Source organism: Arachis ipaensis, chromosome B01 (genome assembly GCF_000816755.2).
Source record: "Arachis ipaensis cultivar K30076 chromosome B01, Araip1.1, whole genome shotgun sequence".
In the NCBI taxonomy this organism is placed as follows: domain Eukaryota; kingdom Viridiplantae; phylum Streptophyta; class Magnoliopsida; order Fabales; family Fabaceae; genus Arachis; species Arachis ipaensis.
The window spans coordinates 94986647-95012840 of record NC_029785.2 but is presented as its reverse complement, the minus strand read 5'-3'; the positions used below and the strand labels follow the sequence as shown (position 1 = coordinate 95012840).

Below are 26194 nucleotides of genomic sequence, written 5' to 3'. Positions count from 1 at the left end.
TCGTCGCTTTTTATTTTTTTTATGGAGCTAGGAATGGTGTGAGACATCATTATGGGGTACATGGGTGCATTACTGGAGTGTGGTGTCAGCGGAACTAAAATCGGACGGTCCGGATTTTGGGTGAGTAATCGGACGGTCCGATTAGAGGGGAGCAAATCGGACCGTCCGATTTGTTGCTTGCAAGGCCAGGTGTCGAGCATGCAGTCTCCCCAGCAGCGGTGGCCCCTCCATGCATGACTATCTCCCCCTTGAAGCCCCACTCTCCTTCAGAAGTCATTTTCCCTTCCTGCATCTCAAGTTTCACCATTTCTTCTCTGCTTCTTCATCCTTACTAGCAAAAATTTTTGCTTCTTCCACTGTAAAAAAAAATTTACAATGCCAAAAAAAAGAAAAGCTAAAGATGTTGATCGTCCTGAACTACATATTATCAATTATCTCTACCATTCTAATTATGTAAGTTAAATTTTTATTTTTTTTTCAAAATTTATGTTATTATTACAGATTTATTATTACTATTTTTTAGAAGTTTAGAAATGCATATTTAAGGATTAGTTAAAATATTATATATTTAGATTTAATTAGTTGTAATGAATAAGAATGTTTGAATTACATTAATATAATTGGTTAGTAGAAAATATATGTTTAGATCTTGGTGTAATAATTTTATAGATTATTTGTTTACGGCTAGTCTAATTATTTCTTCTAATAATCTTGAGAATTATGGATAAGAATTAGATTTTGTGTAATATATGATATATGTTATTGATATATTTTGTTACGGTAATTTCATATTGTTATTTATTGTTGGATATTTAAATTGATTTAATGTAAATATATTGTTGTAGTTGAGGATTTAATAATAGGTGAAATATTATTAATTGAATAAGAATTAGATTTATTTAATTATTAGTTGTTATTAATAGTTAGTTAGTAATTATAAATGTTGGGGATGTAAGAATTATTATTATTCGTTCAACGATGAATATGTAAATAAATAATTATGTAACAAGAAATTTAGTCAAATATTTACGTAACAGTATGTTGGAGTTAGATTAAAAAGTTAGATTATTAATAAGTATTAATAATTTTCATGTAAAGTGTTGAATTAGCATAAGTATAAAAATTTAATTAGCTACTACTATTAAGAAATTAGTTCGATCGAAATATTTTTAATAATGATACTTAAATAATTACTAAGTTAGTTGTTTCTATATATGCGCATGCATGTTACTTACTAAGTTAGTGTAATTAGTCTAGTAAATTAGTTACTATTATTACAGAGTTAGGGCCTTTTATATTGAATTAGGTTTACTAATAATTTAGTAACAAGAAATTTAGTCAAATATTTACGTAACAGTATGTTTGAGTTAGATTAAAAAGTTAGAATTATTAATAATTATTAATAATTTTCATGTAAATTGTTGAATTAGCATAAGTATAAAAATTTAATTAGCTACTACTATTAAGAAATTAGTTTGATCAAAATGTTTTTAATAATGATAGTTAAATAATTACTAAGTTAGTTGTTTCTATATATGCGCATGTATGTTACTTACTAATTTAGTGTTAGTCTAGTAAATTAGTTACTATTATTAGAGAATTAGGGCCATTTATATTGAATTAGGTTTACTAATAATTTACTAACAAGAAATTTAGTCAAATATTTACGTAACAGTATGTTGGAGTTGGATTAAAAAGTTAGAATTATTAAAAGTTATTAATAATTTTCATGTAAAGTGTTGAATTAGCATAAGTATAAAAATGTAATTAGCTACTACTATTAGGGAATTAGTTCGATCGAAATATTTTTAATAATGATAGTTAAATAATTACTAAGTTAGTTGTTTCTATATATGTGCATGCATGTTACTTACTAATTTAGTGTTAGTCAAGTAAATTAGTTACTATTATTAGAGAATTAGGGCCTTTTATATTGAATTAGGTTTATTATTAATTTACTAATAATTTGTTATGTTTTTGTAGAGTTCACGAAATTTGACATGTAATCACCTGTTGCCTCCGGATAGATACAATCATGCTGTGAAGGATCATTTACGGTTTATTGGTTTTTTTCATGTTTCTCAAATTGGAATAGTTCAATGCCAAAAAGGCCTAGTAAATGCTCTTGTTGAGGGGTGGCATCCGGACACACACACCTTTCACCTTCCAGTTGGTGAGTGTGCTGTGACACTAGAAGACGTGGCTTTGATTCTCGGTCTTCCGACCAACGGTATGCCAGTTATAGGAGTGACTTTGAGTAGTCATGAAGCCTTAGAAGCTGAGTGTTTGCACCATTTTGGAGCTGTGCCGAGTAAGTCAGATTGTAGAGGAAGCTTTATAAAGTTGGGATGGCTTCGGGATTTAAAGGAGCGACTTCATTGCATTGATGAAGACAGTATTCAAAGGTACGTGAAGTGTCACATTATGTTGTTATTTGGTACGATATTGTTTGGAGACAAGTCTGGGGTAGGTGTGCACTGGAAGTTTCTGCCATTGCTGCGTGATTTTGGTAGTATCAGACAGTATAACTGGGGTTCGGCATGCCTAGCACACCTGTACAAGTCGTTATGCAGGGCTTCTCGTTTTGACTGCAAAGAAATCGATGGTCCGTGGTGCACAAAATTGTTACTCTCTTACAATTTCGCACACATGACCAGCAAGTGCACTGGGTCGTCCAAGTAATACCTCACGTGAGTAAGGGTCGAATCCCACGGTCCGCTAACACTGTTGCTAGCTTGGGCTTGGCTCCGTCTACCACATCTTGCGCCGGTTCCTAGGGAGCCCCACAGTTTTCCACTTGCAAACAGGTAACATTATTGACTTACATCGTATATTCATAGTTAGCATAGTACTGTGTTAATGAGATAAATTATATTAGGTGGCGTAACTGGGACCGTGGAGGTGGATGCTATAGATATCTTAGTCTTGCTCACTTTAGGAAGGCATTTGATGATCTTCAGGAAGGCCATGTTTGTTTTGAATAAAGGAGTATATGTATGAAATTATAGTGTAACTGTTGGATGTTTAGTAATCAGTTGTTTCTTTTGTTGTGTGCAGTTTGTGTGGCAGGCCTATGCCGTTGATCGCATTGAGCCCGACACAATTCCTCCAGAAATCTACATGGACTCAGTTGTGTGGAGCGCTACGGTGCCATTAGTATCATTTGAATGCATTGAGTGGCATTCAACCGATCGGATTACGCGACAGTTCGGTTTCATTCAGGTAGTCCCTCACCAGGAACGGAGTTTGGAACCGGCACACGGGGAGGTCCTTACTGGTCCTAAGAATCTTGACTGGACCACAGCCCCGACTCATTCATTTTGGGTGATGCAGTGGACCAATAGGTATAATCACATTCTTACTGATAATCCAGTGGCTCCACATCATGCATTAGAGATTTACATGGATTGGTACCGTAAAAAATATGGGAACCACCTGAACTTGTCGGATCTTGTGGTGCAAGAAAATGATGATGGTAATCCAGTTAGGGAGGATGACCCCCAAGAGCAGGAGAATGACCCCGAAGAGCAGGAGAATGATGAGCCACAGTCACCACCACCCCAACCTCAACCTCCAGAAGAACAACCACAGTCCTCGAATCCATATGTACCTCAGACATTGTTTACCCCGTCTATGCCTTTACATCAGCAGTACTGGGGTTCTTCACAGTTTGACACAGGAGAGGGGGCTTCATTTAGCCAATTACTTGGGTTCATGGCTGCAGATTCTACCCGGTCACATACTAGCCATCAGCCTGATATTATGGCGGGTAGGTATTCCTTGGATGCGAGGTTTCCGTGCCGCACCCCCTCAGTAACTTCTGGAGGGATAGTATCTGGAGACTCTAGTAGGAGTGAAGGTAGTCGAGGAATTCTTATCAGCCAAGACCCACGACGTGTTTCAATGGGTCTAATTGAGGAGAACCCTACAGCAACTGAGCAAGCGGTTGATGACTATCTAGTAGACGAGCCGGAGGACGATGAGTCCGAGGATGATGATATGGATGAGGATGATGACAAATCCGGAGACGATGACCCTGGTCATGCTTATGATGCAGGCTTGAGTAAGAGTTAACTCTTTTGTTGTTTCACTAGTTATGGTAGGTTCATATTAGCATTTGATGTTGATTGAGGTTAGGTTCGTAACTATTGTGATAGATTCATGTTTGGATGGTGCTGTTCATTAGTATTATAATGGTATTCATGTTTGATGGTGCTACTCATTTCTATTATTAGATTCATGTTTCGTTGGTGCTGTTTATTAGTATTATAATGGAATTCAGGTTCGATGGTGCTACTCATTTATATTCTTAGATTCATATTTGGATGGTGCTATTCATTAGTATTATTAAATTCAATGTTAGATGGTGCTGTTAATTAATATTTTTATATTCACCATTGGATGAGTTATTAAATTACTGTATATACAGGTGAGCCACGGACTCCAGCTGAGATAGGCAAAGCCTACAATATGAGGGTTGATCCGCCTCATCATAGTGCTAATCGATTCACCCCATCTGTGTTCAAGAAGGCCGCCAAGAAATGCAAGAAGTTTGTGAAAGATGTAAAGTGGTCCATGAGAAAGTAGTGGATGTTGTTTTTTAGAAGTTCAATGTGTATGAGTAAACTTTTCTATGTCGTTGTTAACTACCTTTTCATGACTATCATTTAGGTTCTTGTTTCGATTATTACTATGTTTGAAAAAGGCGGAAATATCATGGAGTTATATCGGTTGCTATCGTCATATATCAATAATTTTTCCTTCAATTATTGTTGTTGTTGCAACCTTGAATTTTGATTGGAAATGCACATGAATGTGATTAATTTTTTATCCAAATTTTGTACATAGCGTAGTTTAAAGTGTGAAAAGTTTGTTACAAATACAATACTAATGCAACTTAATAGCAATAACAACCATCAAGCATTGTTGCCTACATTAAGCAAGACAAAATGTCATATATCAAGCACAAATGTCATACTTTAAGCAGGATAAATTGTGAAATACATAACTCTACTGAGCATTGTTGCCTCCGGCTTGACGACATCTACTACGGCTGTGGCCCTCGGCCCCACATTGCCTACACCTCCTAGGACCACGTAGCATTCTTGTGTCCATCTCGTTCAAGAAACGAGTCATCCTTGGGCGACTTTTGGCAACCCGTCGCAAGAACGGATTTGGCACGAATCGAGGCCCGTTATAAGCAGGCCATGTAGTAGGATTCCCAAGTGGCCTAAACCTGGCTCGGTAAACACGTCGAATTTGGTCCATCTTATAAACGTCATGTAAATACACTTGCCAATCTAGCCGTTGATTCGCACAACAGGCAAACACATGTCGACAAGGAATACGGTCCACCTGGAACTCACCACAGTCACATCAGTGTCGATGGAGGTCGACGGCATACTCCACTCCACTTGGCATCTCACGCACCTCAAAGACCTCATTCTGTCTGTCGAAGCAACTCACCTGGATGTTTCCTGATGCAAGTTGATTTGCATGCAATTTGGAGGTCACAATCTCAGAAAAAACATGTCCAGCATTAATCCGGGCCTCCGCCTCGGCTCGTTTTCGTGTGAACAACTCATTAAGCCTGTAGAACGTCGCCTTGACAAGTGCAGTGATAGGGAGATTTCGTGCACCCTTCAAGACTGAGTTGATGCATTCCACTAGATTCGTGGTCATGTGTCCCCATCTGTAACCACCGTCAAACGCCAATGCATACTGTTCGCGGGGGATACGGCTTAACCAGTTAGTATAAGCCTCACCCCGTTCCCGTAAACGCTGGAAACGCAACTCGTACTCGCGGACTGTCCTCGAATATCCTGTGAAATAAGAAAAACAGAGGAAAAAACATAGATAAGAATCACTGCATGAAGATAACTCTATTAACTATGCACTTCGAATTACTAGGTGTTACCTATATTGACCACAAGTTTCTGCAAGTAAGGTGCCTTAAACTTTCTTAAAAAATTCGACTCTATATGCCTGATGCAAAACATGTGGAAGGCTCTAGGAGGCGACCAAGCTCCATTATTGCGGGCCACAGCTGCATTAATGGATTTGTGTCGGTCAGAGATCAGTCCCACACCATCTCGAGTAACCACATGTTGTCGCAAGTTGCTAAGAAAGAAGTGCCATGCATCAGAAGTCTCTCCCTCCACAATAGCAAATGCAATTGGGACAATATTGTTGTTACCATCCTGTGAAACCGCAACCAACAAACAACCCTTATACTTTCCGTACAAGTGTGTACCATCTACCTGGACAACGGGTTTAGAATATCTGAATGCTCTGATACATGGATAGTAACTCCAAAAGACTCGAGACAACACTCGGATATCAGTAACCAAGTCATCACCTTGATATGCAGGCATAGTCTCAAAGTGGACGAATGCTGATGGCTCCTTATGACACATTGCCTCAAACCATATGGGCAAAGCTTTGTACGATGCTTCCCAACCTCCAAAAATTTTTTTCACTGCCTTTTGCTTAGCCAACCATGCTTTCCGATAGCTGATGGTGTAATTGAACTTTGACTGCACTTCCGCAATAACTGATTTCACCTTTATCGAGGGATCAGCCTCAACCAACGGCTTTATCGCTTCTGCAATAGTGTTCGAATCCAGCTTCGAATGATCCTGTGATATCGTTGCTCTAGTACAAGTGTGACTACCATTATACCTCCTTATAACCCAACAGTACTTTCTGCTGATCATGCTAACCCTGATAAGCCAATCACAACCTGATCCATACTGCGTACACTTGGCGTAAAAGGTTAGCGGCTCCGACTCATACACTCTGTAGTCTACACCTCTTCGAATAGTATAATCTTTCATCGCCATAATAACAGCTTCCCTGAAACTGAATTCCATTTCAACAGCAAATTCACCATCTGCGACAATAGAAATTTATGCCACAAAAACAGTTGTACCTTAAAATAATTAAAAACAGATATTTCACGACTGAAATTAAAAGTCAAATCTATATATAACTTGTAACACAATCATACCAAAAATTTCATCTAACATAAATTAATCTTCATATGTCAAATCGATATCTACCATGTTAATCTACGGTTTAATATTAACATAAAGAATCGTTACTCAATACAGTTATACTAACATAAATAAATTTTACATCAAGTAATTATCTCAATTTTACATCACGTACCTGCATTCATATATTCAGGAAACTCCGGAGCATGCATGGCTTCCAAATCCAATGCTCGCATGAAAGATGGTTCCTCAAACGGATGGTCGTTCGCCAACGCATTTGCCACGTCCGTCACACTTGCCTCCCAAGTGCCGTCACCTTGAACTTCATCTCCCTCTTGACCAACAACTTCGTAATTGCTTTCAAACTCTTCTTCACTATCACTATTGTAATCTTCTCGTTCGATATTTCGGTCGGCCTCAGATTGCTCAAACTCAATATACAACTCAATGAACGGCATCTGAGCGCGACTTTCCATATACACTGAAAACATCTCTTGCATGCTCGCTTCATCAGTTACATATCTGGTTTGAAATTGAACGAATCCGCCAAATACCGGTATAGGATACTTGTATAAAATGCATGATATTTTTCTTGCCACCGCTAAATCTATCTTCTCACAAATCACACCTTTTAGTTCCTCGAATGAGATTATGAACGGAATAACAATATCTAATGGATTTTCACAGACAAATTTCACTCCTTCAGATGTTTCTAACAAAATCCGACCAAAATAATATACTTTTAAGAGGACTCTATCATCCATATCTCTCACTCATATTACTATAAATTTTTCACTCTCAATTTTTTTACACTCAACTGAAACAATGGAAATACACCTAAAAACTAAAGAAAGAGCTAGAACAGCTCCAGGAAGAAGAAGAACAACTCGAGTGAAAAGAAGAGATTTGGAACTCGAATGGCACACAGATATATGTATACACTTACAAACAAAAGTAATCGTACCCCCGATTTATATCTGGACCGTTGAAATATTCATATTATATTAAATTCGGACGGTCCGATTTGCATTTTGCAAGATAAAAAAAAAATTTTTAAATTCCCTGAAATCGGACAGTCCGATTTCAGTGTCCAAAATTCGAAATTCTCCCTCCCTACAATTCGGACCGTCCGATTTATAACACCAAAAATTCATATCAAAGAAATCGGACGGTCCAATTTTTCTATTCTAAGATTGACGTAAAGCTGTTCCACATACCTGTATTGCACCCCTAGTTTCCATAACAAAGCATAACACACACAGGTTTTCAATATCAAAAAAAATGAGCCTTATATCGTTTATTAATTTAATCCAACGTTTTAAATTTCATAGTGCATCGATAAGCTCAAAAGGCTTGAGCTAATTTTAGCCAGACCCGTCTTATACTACCTTACCTGAGACTCTGACTTCAGTACTACTTCATCAACGCAGCAACACAAGAAGTAAGAATTCGCATTTGGCCCATATCTCTCACACTCTCACACTCTCTCCTCTTTTACATCACCGATCACGATTTTTGCTATTTTGAGCCCTATTTTTGCATGCATCTACTGCAAAGTGCAAACCATCTTAGAAAATAAGCAACATTGCTGAACCTAGTTTTTCATTTTCAAGTTACGGTGATTTTTTTTTAAATTATTGTTTTATAATCAGTATTTTACTGCTGTATAGATTGAATTGATAAGCTAGTGAGTACACAACGAGTTCCAAAAAAAAAAAAAAATTAGCCATTATAACCTTTCCAAGATTCAATAATGTGTTTGTTATATTATTTATTCAATAATGAATATCTGCGTATGAAGTATGGAATCCTTTATCAAACTACGACGAATGTAAGCATCTGAACTAGATATCGAAGATTGTTTTACTATTTAATACTTTTTCTTCCTAAAAGACTCAAAACACATATATTGAAACTGAAATGCAAACATGCAACACTGAAACCAATCAGATTCTAATTAGCTTTATTTCTGTTGAATTTCTAGAAGAAATAGAGGAGAGTAGCTTAAAGATGGACACTGCAGAAATTGTGGATTTATCTAGTGATGATGAAGGGGGTGAAGCTGGTTCCAGGGCTCTCCATTTTGATTCTGATATTGCGAGTGGTGCAAAGCAACAGAATGTGACCAACAGAGGCCACACACCCAAACATTACAGATCTCGAAGCCATTCTAATATACAAAATTCTGAAGAAAATATGAGCCCCAGCCGTCCGAATTCTTGTCATAGTTGTTCTGGTGATTTGAAGCAAGGTCTGTTGCCCGTTGGTGACGACGCAGGCCTCTCTGATTCATCACCAATTTGTGCAGCACTACCTTGTAGGCATTTTTGGAAAGCTGGAAATTATGATAATGGGCTTGTTCCTAAAGTCAGAGTCTCAAGTAATCAAACATAATTCCTCCCAAATTGATAGAGTGTAGTTTTTCTAATGGGTTCCATGATTTTAGCTCACTTAATCCTTGTTGCTACTCCTTTTTCTTGTCGAATCGTAGATGCAGGCAACTATCTCAATGTCCATCCTCTGTTCCTTCATTCGAATGCAACTTCACATAAGTGGGCATTTGGTGGTATGCTCAAATGATCCATGTAAACTTTCCCTTTATGAATTTTTTTTATTTTTAATTGGTCTTTTCCTTTGTTTTCCATTTGCAGCCATAGCTGAACTTCTGGATAATGCAGTTGATGAGGTGATTTTTCAATGCATGAACTATGAAATTAGCTGAATTCTTAAATGGGTTTTAAGCTATATAATTTTCTTTGACCTTGTATGGCTAACTAAGCTACTGGTTATGAATAGCTTTTTCTTCTCATTTTGTTTTCTCCCTGCCCTAGAATTAGTTTTCTTTTTGGGTCTTGATTTGCCAGTTTTTAACACCACCATAGACCATTTAAGCAGTGGAGGAAAATTGTAAAAATTTAAGAACTGTAAGAATCTTTTCACTTGGGAAAAAATTTAAGCAACATTTCATAACACCATAGACCAGATGTCCACTAAATAGAGGTTGAATTAAGCAGATAACATTTGGTCTTGATAATAAAAGTCATTATGTGCCTTTAATGCATCAGTTGTGCAATAGTTGGTTCTTGACGTTCATGCTATAGGATCAAATTTAGTACATACATTTTTAACTACACTTTGATGTCAGATTCAAGTTATACCAATATTTTATTTTAAAATTGTTACTATATAGATTATTGGAACTTCTTATTGTCTATTTCATATGCTGTTCTGTTCCTTTTATGCATATTTGCATTTCATTTTCTTATTCTTTATTTACATCATAGGCTTCTGTTCAAATGCTAGATCCAAAATGGGGCTACCTATGTTATTGTAGATAGAATTTCAAACCCAAAGGATAAAAGTCCAGCATTATTGATTCAAGGTATGTTGACTTATAGGAAGTTCCTTTTTATATTTTTGGAGTCTAATTGTTTGCTCTTTATGTGCACACTTGGCAATCAGATGATGGTGGTGGAATGGATCCAGAAGCAATGCGTCGTTGCATGAGTTTTGGATTTTCAGATAAGTCAAAATTTGCAATCGGACAGTGTATGGACTATGGCAATATTTTTGTGGTGATTCTGCTATTCTCTTCTCTATTTATATTTCAATTTGGCCATACAGATGGAAATGGCTTCAAGACTGGTACCATGAGACTGGGTGCAGATGTCATTGTCTTCAGCCGCCATCTGAATAACGGGTAGGGGTCTGAAAAAGTGATTCTCTTCTTACCCCCTCCCCCCCCTCTTCTTTTCTTTCTCTCCTTTTAATAGCATTGGAGAAATGCTGAAATATAAGGTGATTTAGAACATAAGTAAAGTACTATTAGTCTACTCTTAGGAATTTTAACTTTTTGTCAATGGAGGATGTAAGCATATACATGTTTATCATCTTATTGGTTATTTCCTTCCCAGTCTGTTGATATCTTATTGTCTTTGCTCATTCATGTGAAAGGATGGCAATAGCTTCACAAGAATACTGAATTTATGTTGACCAGGATACTGACTCAAAGCATTGGGCTTCTGTCTTATACATACATGATGCAAACACAGCTTGACAGAATTGTAGTACCCATGGTAAGTGATGTGTCCCAATTTTACTACTTGGAGGGTTCTTGGTTATTTGGTTCATTGATTGAAACAGTACTTATGCTGATTTATTTATTTGAAGTGAAATGATAACTGTATATATGAGGGTCTAGAGGATTTATCTAGAAAACTAGCTATCGCTATGTTCTGGTGTCCTTCATCCTGATTGGTTGAACTTGAATTAGCAATTATCATGTATCCTTTTTGGGTAAATTATATATTGTCTCCTTAAATTATAGCCTTTTCTCAACTTAACTCCATTATATCTCTCAATTTCACTTAATCCTCCATCTTTGTGGCTTAGTATGTGCGGATTTAGTTCCTAGAAATGTGGAATTAATGGTATTGTCTGCGGTGTTGGAGAATTTGAACACGAAAGAAAGATTGAGGAGGCTTAATATCATTCATGAAGGGGAGGGTTCTTGTGGGATGGAGGTTGAGGATGTTGGGCACTTATTTCTATATGGTGATTTTGTGGGTGAGATATCAGAATGGGGGAGTTGAGTAGGTGATGCCTAGAAACACAAAGGAGGCATTGGAGGTGTGGTGTGGGGTGGAGAGGGTAATGGTGAAAAGAAATGCGTTGATGGGACTGTTCTTTGCAACAATATGCTCAGTGTGGAAAGCACAAAATGAGCTTGTATTTGCAAATAAAATACCAAGGAGGGGGGGGGGGTATGGGAGGCAGCGGAGTATTGGAGCAGAGTTTTGGTGGAAGAAAAAAGAAAACTAAGGAAAATTGGTTAGAAAAGATGGTGGGTGTGTGTATGCTATTTACCTGGTAATGGAAAGTATGGGGTTGGTGGATATTTTGAGAAAGGGAGTGGGGCTGGAAGTTTATGATGATTGAACTGACTGATGCTACCTTGGAGCAGTTTCTACAAGTTGTTCTTGAGGAGCTAGAGATCTCAAATGAGGAGGTGGAATTCATGGTACAATCGAGACTCATTCTTGATGGACTTGAAGGGAAGAAGATTAATTCGTTTTCATGGGAAATAAGGTTTGATTGGAATACAGTGTGCAACAAAGAATATGCTTTAAAGATACACAATTTGTATGGGAAAGTAAACGAGAATTCAGCTGGTGGAAACAACAATGGGAGGAGCTATCTCATCTTGTGTGTTCTTAGTAGGTATATGGTTCATGGGTCTATGATTAGATTTTTCATAATCTTTTTAATGGATTGAATGTACGGGGGTGCTATTCATCTGTGTGTGTGTGTGTGTGTTTTATTGACCAAGTGATCACGTCTATATCAGGTGCATTATCAGATCAATACATCAAGCGGATCCTTCGGAATATTAAATGACCAAGAGCATTTTATTTCCAATTTGTCCATAATGTTGCGCTGGTCTCCATTCACATCAGAAATAGAACTTTTGAAACAAGTTAGTTTCTTATTTATCTGTTGATCATGATTTTGCTGAAACTGCTTATCTTTTTTATTCTTTAGTTTTTCTTTTGTCATATTGGTGTCTTGCTGTCAATAGATTGAGCTATTGTAGCAGGTGCTAGTCAAATTTTGAAGAGGAGAGCCAGAGGCTCTTTCTTATGGGAGGGAATTTATTGTTTAGCATTGCTGTGGTGTCTAGTTGATCGGGTCAGTCTATACTTTGTTTTTAGTGTTTTCACTTTCTGTTACAAATTCTCTGAGACTAAAGAGTTTCATTGCAATTATAAGCATTGTTTTCTCGGGCATATCAAGAGAGAAATTGGTGGGTTTGAGAAATAGTAAAAAGGTTTTGCAATTTGCAGTTTGCATTCTAGTGCTTGAATGTTCAGGAATCAGGACTGTCTTTTACGAGCATATGAAATATGAGTTCAGGGTTGATGCCTTTAGGAACAAAGAATAAAAAATTAATGTTAACAGGGTGCAATTTTAATGATATTTTCCGAAGAAAGCTGATTGAAGAAGTTGATAAAATCAAAGGAAGGAGGATATAAGGGAAGTGGAAAGACATACCTAAAGGATTGATGCATCAAATAACCTAATAGCCAGTACAGGCCAATTTATCGATACAATTCATAAACCTCTGCTTCTATTTAACAGCATGCATAACAATATCCTCTAAGAGGAGTTAGGAAACAATTATTTAGTCCTATAAGAGTTTGAGACTATTAACTCAGATATTACAATAAAAAGTCATTAACATGCAACTTCCAATGATAATTCCCCCCTTAGAAGGAAGAAGCACACTAATTATAGTAGCAATTTACCTACTGCCCATGTGGAATAATACAGGCAGTCTGATAACTTTTATGAAACCAGTGTATTTAGATAATTTTATTTTTAAATTTTGTTCCTTTTTTATGCTAGTATATCCTGAGTAAGGCTGAAACCTTTTTGGTTTATCTGGTGACTCCTTTATTCCACTTAAAGAATTTCAGGTGCCTGGACATATAATCAAGTCACAAATTCTTGCAATAGATTTCATGATTTCATTTGCTTTCTAATTGGCCTGATAATTATTATCATTCTACTGATGGATGATAATGGATCTGTAAGATGGGGCAACATGAGGAATTTGAAACATGAACAACCTTTTTGAAATTATTACTTGCTAATATAACATTATATTCTTGTAGGTTTTCCCAATTTATCGTTTAATTGCACATTTCCTTCAAGGATTGTGATTTATTTTGGAAATTCTATTTTTGGCAGCTTGACGAAATTGGATGTCATGGTACTAAAATTATTATCTACAACTTGTGGTTCAACGATGATGGCAATTTGGAATTAGATTTTGATTTTGATACCGAGGTGATATTTTTTGTTTTTATGGTTTTTTAGCTTTTCCCAAACGATCATGCTTTAATTTCTTGTATGGAACTTTGATATTAATATTATGGATGTAGGATATTTGTATTGCTGGGGATATCAAGGAGGAGGTTGATGCACTTTCTTCCTGGGAGACATTGAATGAGCAACACACTGCTAACCGGCTTCGATATTCTCTACGTGTATGGTTGATTTTGTAAATTGTATCCAAGTGGTTTAAGAAGGGCTGATTTTTTTTTTTCTGATGTTCTTTAGGTTTACTTGTCCATATTGTACTTGAGGTTACCAGAAAGCTTTACAATTATATTGCGAGGGCAAGTTGTGGATCTACATAACATTGCAGACGATCTTCAGTATCCTGAATTTATCTTGTATAAACCACATAGTTCAGATGAGGTTCTTGTCTAACTTTTGAAAGGCTGCTTCCCCTTCTCCTCCTCCTCCTTCTCTCTCATTTTCTTTTTAACTATATTGTCTCAATGGAAAAATTATCTTGGATTCTTACCATGATCCTTCACCTAACAGCTTTTTCCTTTAGGAGAGTCGATTCTTTATATGCTAGATATGCATATATGGTCGTTGTGATATTGGCAATTAATCTTTCAAACTTCAGGGTAGTGAGTTTCTTCTGTGGAATTTCAATAAGCTAATAATATTTCCCCTTTTGGATTAACTGCAGTCTGCAGTTGTGACAACAATTGGATTTGTTAAGGAAGCTCCTGAAGTCAATGTCCATGGCTTCAATATATATCACAAAAATCGGCTGATCCTGGTAATTATAACTCAACTGAGATCCTAATAAGAAAAGCTGATCAAATGGATGTGTAAGTAGAACAATGAGCAAAACTATTATAAGTACATCTATTTTGATATTTTGGTTTGGAAGAGTACAATTATGTTGTTCATGTAGTTGATCCTGCTTAATGGATTAAGGCATGGTATCAGTGGTTGTTCTTCAAGGGTTGCATGGAAACTAGAGGAAATGATATGCTCTATAAAATAATGGTCAAAGGAAGGAAACTGACATGAACAGAGGAGCTTATTTTTGTCATGGAGTAATATCCCAGATTAGTTCCTAAGGAGTATTTTTTGTCAGATACTTTAGTCCCTACAAGTTTTAGTTACCAAACCAATCCTTAAAAGTTTTATTACAAAATTAGTTCCACATTAGATTGCTCGTTTACGTGAAAGAAGTGATTTGAAAATTTTAAGAATTCTCAGAGACTTTCATGTCCTTTTTAAATAACAATGGAGACTGGTTTGTCTAACTTTTTTTTAGCAAGATTTGACGTAAGACTGATTTGCCAAACAAAATAGAAGGTTGGGGCAAGATTTGACACAAGACTGATTTGCCAAACAAAATAAAAGGTTTGGGATTGATTTGGTATTTAAAATTTGTTGAAGACTAAAGTATTTAACTAAAAATTTATTGGGAATTAATTTGGGCTATTTATCTTTGGGAAGACTGCAGTATGGAAGCCATGTGTTGCAAAGAAAGGAAGGCCATGAACACAATCTTATTCGAAAACCATAGTCTATAAATAAATCATGCCTATTCTAATAAAATTGATAACCTTGTCATCTCAAAGTCCTTATACGAAATTTTGCTACAAATTATGAGGGTTCATCGGTGCGTCAATTAGTTGATATTTGACGAAGGAACTGTAAATTAAGCTAGGAAAGTATAGCATGATCAGGTTAAGTTAACAAAGAAATCCCCCCTTCTTTACTGGCATCATGTGAAGTTTGTATTATTAAAATGTGTAGTAAGCCTAGCTTAGTAGTGCAAATTCACATGTATTAGATTGTCCAACACAATGGTACTATATAATAACAAAAATGGAAGTCTTCGTATGCATCTTAGAAAATTGGCATCCCTGCTATCAAATAGATATTACTAGTTTTCAAAGGTAAGGTATCTTCATTTATTTGTTTATCTTTCTCTGTTGTTCCTACACTTAAAATATAAGCTCTAACTTTTCTATTTACAGCCTTATTGGCAGGTTGTGAGCTATCTGAGAAGTAGAGGCAGAGGAGTTGTCGGTAAGCAGAAAATAACTTGAGAATATTTTTATTCTCTTTATATGAGAGATAAATATGTTATTGTGGGAGCACATGTTTAACAAGTTCAATTGCATTAACTTATATAAAAAGGAATGCAAGTCAATATCACAATGATAGTAGACCGAATTCATTGTGCTTTTACAGTTTACTTTATTTGAGTATGTAATCGAAGATGTTACACTTGTGTTCACCTGATAATTATTTGTTAGAGATGTAATCGACTTGTGGTGGATAGGTGCCTGACTATGTTACTCTTGTGCCAGGTGTCCTGAAAGCAGATTTTATTCAGCCTACTCATAATAAGCAAGATTTTGAGAGGACTTCCTTGTTTGCAAAGCTTGAACATCGCTTGAAGGAAATGACGTGGGAGTACTGGTATGGTATTTTTCTGTTAGTGGTCATTTGACAGCATGGGTTGCTGAAATAATATACTCCTGGTTGTATATTCTACTCTTAGAAATGAAGTGTTAGTAATTTCTTGATATCCATTAACAAAAAATATCTTCAATATATCTTACATCATATCCATGATGGTATCTTCAAATTGATTTTTATGTATCTATTTTATTACTTCATTTCTCATTATTTTATGAAAATTGATATTTTTCATATTTTTCAATGTCTTTTCTCTCATTTCTTTCTTCCTTTTGGAAGTGAATTCAACATGATAGTGAGGTTGTGTTTGATTTGGTGTATTGTTAAACTTAATATTGAATAGTTTAGAATAGTTTTCTTTATTATATAGTATAATGAAAAGTGCAAAACTATCAAACCAACAGAAATAGAGGATCATATATTGTTCAACTTTTAAATTTCATTAAATTAGTTAAAAGGATATTAACTATATTAAAATAAATCATATATAATATTTAATATAATTTATAATTTAAAATAATTAACAGAGCTTTTAGTAGTTAGCTCTAAAATAATAAAGTTCTAGTTCAATGGTATTCTCTCAAATCAATTGTACTTTTACTTTTAGTTACATAGTTGCTCAAGTTAGATTAGAATTATTAGTGATAGTGTGAAGATAACCATTTATTATAATGTAACATTTTATACAATATTGTACCAAACTTGGTGTGCTTTTATCCTAATATAGTTACAAAAATAATCTCTATAGTCGATCATGCAGTCAAGTCTGAATTTTCGTTTCGTTGTTGGATGTATAATCCATACTCCCGATTATGCACTCGAGGATTGTTGAATTAACAATTGTTATACATTAATATTTGTCATGCCTGGATACTTATAAAATTTTGTAGGGATTCTCATTGTCAACTACTTGGGTATCAGAAAAAGAGGCCTAAGTCTCAGGTCCCCATTGATACTTTGCCGCCAAAACCACCTGGCTTTGAAATACCGGTTGCATTGAACAAAAGTACCTATCCACATAGCACGTTTGAGCAAGGTAACTGCTTATTTTAGAAACAAGATTTCCCGTTGCTAGCTTCACCACTATTATCCAAACTGATGATTTCTCATTGTGGTTCAAGTATCTCCTACTAAGAGGAAAGAGAGACATGGATCTATGGACCTTCATAAGATGAAAAAGCAAACAAGGGAACAGGATTTCTCAACAAGTGTTGGTTGCAATGATGAGAATATACAGGTCTGCATTAGAATGTTGATTGTAATGTTTTGACTTTGGTTTGTTAATATTCATGCATGTTGTTTTAGGAAACTTTTTTATCCAAACATCTTCCAAGTTATTATTCTAATTACAATTAATACTACTCAAACAAAGAGTCTTTATATTCTAGTCTTTTTTATCTTGTCCCTTATTATTATTATTATTTGGAGAACTACTGTCATTTCTCCTTTTATTCCACTTGATTTCCTTAGATTTCATGCTCTGGCATTGTAAATCATTGAAATTTGTTTTAATGGTTCTTCCACCCTTGCTTTTTGTGTAGACTACTGCATGTTCTGAAGACCAGGAGGAAGACCAAGGCACTATACACTTGATACAAGTGAACACAGAACTCCATGCAAGGTGAATAAAAAAATTTTACTTACATAGTCATTGCCAGCACTTGATTACTTGGAAGGCAGTTATACAATTACTGGGATTGGCTTAAATCTTGTTGCTACATACCATATTTACAATTCTTACCTTATCTGGAATTGAGCAACACCCATTGTTCTTGCCTTGGCATCTAAAATATAGCATGGCAGCTCTATGATGCAAAGACTCATTCTCTTTATTCCCCCTTCCCCTGCAGGTGTTTGGAATTTGAAAAGACAAATGAAGAACTTTGCCACAAGGTAATTAATTCTTACCCAGTTGTCAAGGGTACTGGGATACAATCAGAAAACTCCCTTTCAGTTTTCTTCCCTCTTTTTCATATTTATCAAAGGACGTTGCTGAATTTACATCTTAGTTTCACATAACCATCACCACAAAATAGAGACAAAACAGTGTAGCCGTAGCCCGTAGGGATCCAAAGTTTCTAGAGATGGCCCCGTAGTTTTACCGTTCATATGTTTTTTGTGTTAATGTCTATCTATACACAATTGCCCCACTCAGTCGGTTGTTGTCAATGTCTCTCTAACCCAGTTGTACAGAAAGCTCACGAGAGGATTGAAATCTAGCCAATTTTTTTCAGTTTGTGCATTTATTTGGAATCTGTTAAATTTAGAACCTTCCATAGAATGAAAATCTTGTTGTTTGACCTTTTCAATTTTGACCATTCAAGAGGAATCATGATTTTACAGGTGACAGAGCTTAGAAGCAAAATTCAAGACGCTAAGATTGAGTATAATAGCCTTTTGTCTCAAGTGCACTACCAGGACCTGATGCTAACATGTATTATAGATGGTACACCTCTTGCAGGCTAGCTTTGTTTCTCCAGAATTTGTTTTTTGGTGGAAGGTTCTCTAGTTTTAAATGATGTTGTATGATATGGGGATGGATTCTTCATGTGAAAATATAAACATGGTCATGTGCAGATTTTTTTGGCTCCAATATAGCTCTCGCAAGAGAATATAATATATAGTGAAAGTTATGTGAGAGTTTAGCCCAGTCTATATAGATAACTATTTTTACCTGTAATTATATGAAAGTAAGATACATCCTAATATCTAGCTTTTTGTAGATATATGATACTGTGAGCTTTAAGTAATTAATGCCAATTCTACTATAGAAATTTTATTCTATAAAGGAGGATAGAGTTGAGCTTCTCTACCACTCCCCCTAAAAGGATTCCTTTGGATCCTTACAAGTTACATTCTTATGGTTTTGTTGGATCATGTGAAACGGTTTGTACTAAATGCACATGGCTTTCTCATCTCTAGAAAAAATGTTTGGTTTTCTCATCCGAATTCCAAGATCTTGATTTGGGTAACAGTTATGTTCTTAATTTCTTTGCATGCTTCGTTTTCTGATCGAAAACTTGCCATGTTATTATTTGATGGAGTATTTCTTTGGTCTTTAAAATATTGAAATTGATATCACAGTTTTTTAAACAAGCTTTTGACACTTATTTAATACTGCTAAATCAAGTTGTCGGCAACTATTATTGCTAATTTGTTATTCATCTTATTGGTGTAATGGTATCATGTTGATTTGGTGGAAATTTATTATATATCCAAGAAAATGTTAGTTTTGTTTAACCTTTTTAAAATTTTAGTTTGAGTTTCCTAAAATTAAATTATCATAAATATTCAAGTATTAAAAACAATATCTATGGGGAACTAAAATATAAGGACTTACATTTTTGTATAACAAAGAAAAAAGTTAACAAAACCTCAGCTAAAGTTTATAATTTATTTTTACCAAAAACAGTTTAATATATTGAACATTATTATATTTAGGAACTATGTCGTGGGAAAATGATAGAGAAGACACAAATTTGGAATCACAAATGAATACGTATAAACAATGCCGTATCACACAATTTTTCACTAGTGTGTTTGAGCTTGAAGTCAGCGTTTGATGATGTACCAGTACTGTTCCCGCTAACTAAAATGTTTAAAAACACAAACTTTGTGGGAAAAGAGAAAAAAAAAAAAAAAAAAAAACTTAATAATTTATATGTTTGTATTATCCACACCTTCCTTTTTGATATCAAAGAAGCATATAGCTGCTGTTGTTGTTGCCATTGAATTATTCTTCTTATCTGGTGAAGGAATCAACCCAAAGGAGGAAGAGTTCATGTTCATGTTCCAATACTCACCATTCCCTGTTTTATTATTGTTATTAGCACATTTTGCAGCAATGCCACCATCTGAACTTGAAATGGAAACTTTCCTCCAATTGCACCATATCCTCAACATGATGTAAATCATAACCAAACATATCACTGTGGAAGTGAAAACAGTTGCTACTATGATTGCCGCCACTTGCATATTTGATAGCTGCATTTGCATTTTCCCCTGTGATGTGGAGCATGGTACCAATGGTGGGCCACACAAGCCTTCATTTTTGAGGAATGAGCTTCTTGGGAACCCCGAAAATGTTGAGGGAATCTGGCCTTCAAGATTGTTGCTAGAAAGATTCACTACATGGAGGCTTGTGAGTTTTCCCAGTGATGAAGGAACCTTGCCTTGTAGCTGATTGAAAGAAAGATTTAGTCTTTCTAGCTTCATAAGGTTTCCAAGTGAAGATGGAATCTCACCGGTGAAGCGATTTTTACTCAAGTCTAAGATCACTTGCAATTCAGCAAGATCCCCTAGCTCTTCTGGTATGGAACCTGTCAAGAAATTCTCTGAGAGCCTGAGCTCATAAAGCTTGCTGCATTGCCGAATCATTGAGGGGATGCGGCCGGAGAGACTATTGCTTTGTAAGTTTAGAACATTGAGGCAAGTGAGATTTCCAATCTCTTGTGGGATATCCCCTGAGAGATTGTTGTGATGCAGAGAGAGTTTAAGCAAATTTGAGCATTTACCAAGCTCAGAAAGCACCCTGCCATTGAAGTTGTTGTATGAGAGATCTAGCTCACCAAGTGTTTGTAAGATTGCCAACCATGGGGGTAGTTGGCCAGTGAACCTGTTATTACTCAGGAGCATGTGTTGGATTTTGTGAGAGTTCGAGAGTTGAGGTAACACATCTCCTGTTAAGTTGTTGAATGACAAATCGAGGAAGTTAAGCTCAGTAAGGTAGAAAAACTCCGAAGGAATGGCTCCGGTGAGATTATTGTATGCGAGCCGGAGACGGCTGAGGCTTAGGGAATTGCCCAATGTAGAAGGGATGGGACCTGAGAAGCTGTTGTTAGTCAAGTCCAGTATAGTTAGAGAATTTGAGCCAGTGAGAGGAGAGAAACTTCCACTGAACCTGTTGTGGGAAAAATTTATGATTTTGAGGTTCTTGAGAGCAAGAAGTGAAGGAGGGAGAGGTCCTTCAAAGGAGTTGTTGTAAAGGGTAATTTTGAAGAGTTCTGAAAGATAACCGAATGTGGGTGGTATCGAACCAGACAGGCTGTTATCTGCTAATGCTAATATCTGAAGACTCTTACAGTACCCCATGCTCGGAGGGATTGGACCAGACAAGTCATTCTGCCTCAGATGAAGAACAACCAAGTCCTTAAGCTTGCCTATAGTTTCTGGAATCGGCCCGGTAAAGTGGTTTCCAAAGAAGTCGATTTCCCTTAAGCTTGTGCAGTTTGTTAACTCTCTCGGTATGGTTCCAGACATCTGGTTATCATAGAGGTAAATGGTGTTCAATCTATGAAGCCTTCCGACCTCCACTGGGATTGTACCTGTGAAAGAGTTACCAAACAGGAAAAGGCCTTCCAAGCTAGTAATATTTCCGATTTCCGGAGGTAAGGATCCAACAAAGCTGTTGTTGTTGAGCACAAGATCAGTGAGGTTCTGCAGCATGTCAAGGTAGGATGGAAGCTCTCCTTCAAAGCTATTGTCAGAAAGATCCAACTGTTGGATTGAGGAACAGTCGAGTAGCTCCAAGGGGAATTTTCCATACAGCATGTTTTGAGACAAGAAAAGCTGCTCAAGCTTTGAAGAACCTTTGAGGCAGAAGTTGCTTGGAATGCTACCAGTGAAAGCATTATCAGACAGAACCAGGGACACAAGATTCTGTAATTTGGTATTGAGGAGTGGTATTGGTCCTGAAAGGTTGTTTTCGGACAAGTCTAATGTCTGCAGCTGGGTTAGACTGTTGAGCTCAGAAGGGATTTCTCCATTGAGTTTGTTTCCAAGCAAATTCAGGTATGTCAAGTTGGAAAGATGACTCAGGGTTTTAGGAATTGATCCAGAGAGAGTATTGTTGGCAAGATTCAAAATTTTCAATGATTTAAGAGAGCCTATAGAGGAGGGAATGTTCCCATCAAGCATGTTGTTTGATGCTGCAAAGGTTTCAAGCATTTCGCAGCCTTGAATATCTTCAGGTATGGTGCCACTAAAGCTGTTACTTTGCAAATCAAGAGAAACCAGATTCTTCAATTCACCGATCCTGAATGGTATGCTGCCATTGAAGTTGCAGTAGCCTAATCCCAACACTGTCAACTTTGTTAGGTTAACAATACTAGATGCAATTTCACCTTCCAACATGTTGTCACCTATTCTAAGAACTTGCAAGTTCTTCAAATTACCTATCTCTAAAGGAATGTTCCCAGAGAGAGAATTTGAGTATAGGAGAAGTGTTGTTAGATTTTGAAGCTTAAAAAGCTTTGAAGGGATGGAGCCAGTAAGTGAATTTGAAGACAAGTCAAGTGTTTGAAGATGTGAGAGGTGGTCAAACTCAACTGAGATGGAACCTGATATTCCTGAACCAGAAAGGTTCAGACCTATAACATGTTCTTGATCAAGTGAACATGTTAGACCATTCCAGTTGCACATGTGAGTTGTTGGAGACCAGTTGCTCAAAGCTCCTAATGGATCAACAAGTTCTGATTTTATTCTGAGAAGCCAATAGGAATCTGTTTCATTATTGGCCATACTTGAAACAAAATCAGTGCCAATTATGGCCAGAAACAGAAAGAAATGGCTCAAACAAATGTAACCCATTGCACAGTGTTTTCCAATCGTAAGTTTCATTATGGAGATTCAGACACCTGATCAATGGTTCAAATGGAATGCTATAAGGCTAAGAGATCCATTGTATGTGAAATTGTAGAGAATAAAGAAGGAAAAAGATCAAGTTTAAGATGCTGAGTATGAAAATGAAAGTACTTAAAAAAGGAGAACAGGATATGAAGGAAGAATAATGATGAAAACTGAAAAGTGACAAAGATTCAAGTGCTATGAGGATGTGAGATCCACCTTTTAAAGTAGTTCTACTGAAGCAGCCATGCCTACTCTGTTTAAATAGAAGGTTGGCACTTAATGGTACAGATAAATTGCATGGATGTGTTTGTGGTAAATGAAGGGCTTAACTTGTAATTTATATTTTCTAAAAAATTATAGTTATTATTCCTTTCTAGCCTTTTAGTTTCACAAGGGATTTGATGCCTCTCTCTCTCGGGAATATAATATGAAGAGTTTAACTAAGTACAAGAAGCTATAAAATATATCATTCCCTTGGATAAAAGGTTACACAAAGTAGGCCAATTTTTTTGAGATAAAAAAACAGATTAATTAATTATCGCAACAATTAATGAATGCTAAATAAAGCAAGTTATGGCTATTTTTGGCTGATTTTCTTTGGTTACCAAACATTATGTCTGTCAATAACGACTCTATTGAAAACAAAATATGTTCTTAAATTCAATAAGTATTTATAGAAATATTTATAAGATTAATATTACACGACTAACTAAATTTATTATTTCTTGGTTAATATTCTAAATCTTAAGTACTAAATTTTTAATATTTTACTAATAAAAATATTTTTATACATAATACTAAAAATATATTATTGTTAAATTCTAAATTTTAAACTATAAATACGAAATTCTAAATTTTAAAATCTAAATCTTAATAGTATAAAATATAAAAATAAACTAAGTCTTAACTAATATTGATAAAAACAATATTAACCTCCTAAAATTTCTTTAAATAAAGACACATGATAAAATTACTAATTAAAAAAGATTTTATTAAAAAAATACAAAGTTTAAGTTCTCAAAATTTTTATTATGCATTTATTAAACTAAAAGGTTCAAAAAAAATTTCTAATACTAATTTTATCAATTAGCTAAATTCTTAAATTAGAAAAAAGACTCTTATAGCAGTATTATAAATTTGAAACCAAATTCTTAATACAATACAAATCGAATATTTATCGGCACAAATAGTCCACTTTCTATATGCAAAATAATTTGGTTCACATTGTTGTTGTACAAATTCATAGCATATGAAAAGAAACTTTTAGAAGTAATTTTGGATCACAGAAAATAAATAAAGAAACTTGAGCGTGATTTGACTTAACAAGCTAAGAGTACCATTAATTTCGAAATCAGAAAATTTCAACCACATTACACCATCGTAATACTAAGATTTCTTCTTAGGATGTTTAAAACATGACATACCGTGCATTTGCCATTATATTCTGTCTGCTTGCCGTGATAAAATTCTTCAAGTTATCAAAGAAGAGAATAATAATAAGAGAAAAAGATAAATAAGTCCCAACTTTATAATTCGAAGATATGTTNNNNTATTTGTGTTTAAGATAAAATGTCTCGATCTATTTGTAGTTTCTCTAATAATAAAACTAGTAAAGATTTTCAACTTTATAGCATATGCATGATTATACATGAGAAAGTGAGTCACTATGCATAGGGAAAATAATATGTGACTAACGAGCTTAACTTTTTACACTTACGTTCTTTTAATTTTCTTATTCTTTAAGATTATTTCCCTTTTTAATTTTTTATTTTCCTAACTAGTTTTAATTTGCTTCTTTTATGCACAGGACAGTATTAGGTGCCATCATCGTCGTGTTCTATATGTGTTTTTCTATTCAACTATCAAAATTGATTATAGAGGGTTAAGGCATCTGTTTCTTCACAAACCTAAACACACCTAATCTTATATTAAATTATGAGAAGAAAACACGAGAGACAAAACAACCTCATTGGCTTTGGTCAATCACTCTTCATAATATTATACAATACTAGTCTTAAAGAGTCAAAACCATTTGAGGTTTGATGTGCAACATTCAAACCATGTCGGCCTAATTAGCTTCAATAATATTGAATTAATTAAACACTTAACTTTAGTCTAAAAACTATAAGACTTTTTATTTAAAAAAAAAAACTCAACACAATAAAGTGAAGATAGTACAATGTACAAGAAACAAAAGATAAAATTCTCAAACAAGATATATTCAAACACTAAAATAAATAGGATAGGATATAAAGTGGAAAAAAATAAGAGTACTACTCCAGAACCGTGTTCATTATTGTTCGGAAATTCTTAGCCACACTCTTCATTGTTCGCAAAGGATCTCTCCACCACCTCTATTCGTGATTTCTGAAAGACATTCTCATTTCTACTAAACTAAATATTTCAGATCACTGCATAAAATTCAGTCATCCATCCAACTCTTATGAGTTCCTTTTCTCATCATAGCCACAACCCAACATTCAAAGTGCTCTTCGTAGCTGCAAACATGGCCTACAACTAAGACCTATCCTCCACTAAGACTCATCCTTCAAATGCGTCTATGGAAACTCCTCTAGCCACTCTAGCCTCTAGGGAGACTATGAGCCTATCAATCCAACTATAGGACTTTTCTTTGAACCATGTATACATTCTGTCATTAATTACCAGACCCATCAGTTCCATATCAATTAACCATATGCTAAATTCTTCTGCTAACACTGCTAGACTAATATTTCAGTTTCTCTTTCCAACATGTACCACCCCATTAAAATCATCCATGTAGCAGAAGAAAACCTGACAAAAAACTCTTGATAAAATTCAATTCCTCTAAAAAAATCTAGCTTCTCTTCACTCACTTGAGGGCAATGGCTATACACTAGATCAGACAGAAAGTACAATAAATTTTTCAAAGGATTCCTTAACCACACAACCACCGGCCACCTTTAGAACAGTTCAGCTTTTTTAAAAAATTATTATTTCACATGAGCACCAATCCTCTCCATGTTTCCTCTGCCCTTACCAACTCCAAATCAATAGAATTATTCTTCCAAAGACCAATAACATCAAACCTTGTGATCAGCTTCTTTTTAGTCTCAACTAAGCCTAACATCTCTATCTTTTGTAACTAAAATTTTAAATCATATTCTTTCTGCCTACAGCCCCCAAATTCCTCACATTCTGTGCGTTAAAAATCATTTGACATAATTAATTTAATTAATTATGACACGCGTTGCTAAGATTTTTCAGTAAACTCCTACACGCTCCCC

General features: G+C 35.4%; 3 protein-coding genes across 8 annotated transcripts; 1 reads left to right on the top strand and 2 right to left on the bottom strand.

The window, feature by feature from the left end:
* LOC107609335 lies at nucleotides 4888–7759 on the bottom strand. Its single transcript, XM_016311262.1, has 5 exons — nucleotides 7171–7759; nucleotides 5918–6892; nucleotides 5467–5822; nucleotides 5015–5355; nucleotides 4888–4930 (listed from the first exon to the last, which is right to left on the bottom strand). The coding sequence occupies exons 1-5, from the start codon at nucleotides 7757–7759 to the stop codon at nucleotides 4888–4890; spliced, it is 2304 nt and encodes a 767-aa protein (XP_016166748.1).
* LOC107632101 (protein MICRORCHIDIA 6) lies at nucleotides 8312–19089 on the top strand. Of its 6 annotated transcripts, XM_016335767.2 has the most exons (20): nucleotides 8312–8436; nucleotides 8980–9375; nucleotides 9487–9561; nucleotides 9647–9681; nucleotides 10299–10377; nucleotides 10458–10544; nucleotides 10620–10695; nucleotides 10993–11071; nucleotides 12343–12471; nucleotides 13746–13844; nucleotides 13940–14044; nucleotides 14118–14258; nucleotides 14542–14634; nucleotides 15854–15905; nucleotides 16190–16301; nucleotides 17192–17337; nucleotides 17423–17538; nucleotides 17843–17922; nucleotides 18152–18194; nucleotides 18645–19089. In XM_016335767.2, exons 2-20 carry the CDS (start codon nucleotides 9006–9008, stop codon nucleotides 18765–18767), a joined length of 2040 nt encoding a protein of 679 aa, XP_016191253.1. In that variant the 5' UTR covers nucleotides 8312–8436; nucleotides 8980–9005; the 3' UTR covers nucleotides 18768–19089. The 6 variants fall into 6 exon arrangements, with proteins under 6 accessions (XP_016191253.1, XP_016191271.1, XP_016191236.1 ...); XM_016335785.2 differs by lacking the exon at nucleotides 12343–12471; XM_016335750.2 differs by having other exon boundaries at nucleotides 10458–10695.
* On the bottom strand, nucleotides 19939–23268 carry LOC107632094 (LRR receptor-like serine/threonine-protein kinase GSO1). Its single transcript, XM_016335740.2, has one exon. It carries the CDS (start codon nucleotides 22917–22919, stop codon nucleotides 19959–19961), a length of 2961 nt encoding a protein of 986 aa, XP_016191226.1. The 5' UTR covers nucleotides 22920–23268; the 3' UTR covers nucleotides 19939–19958.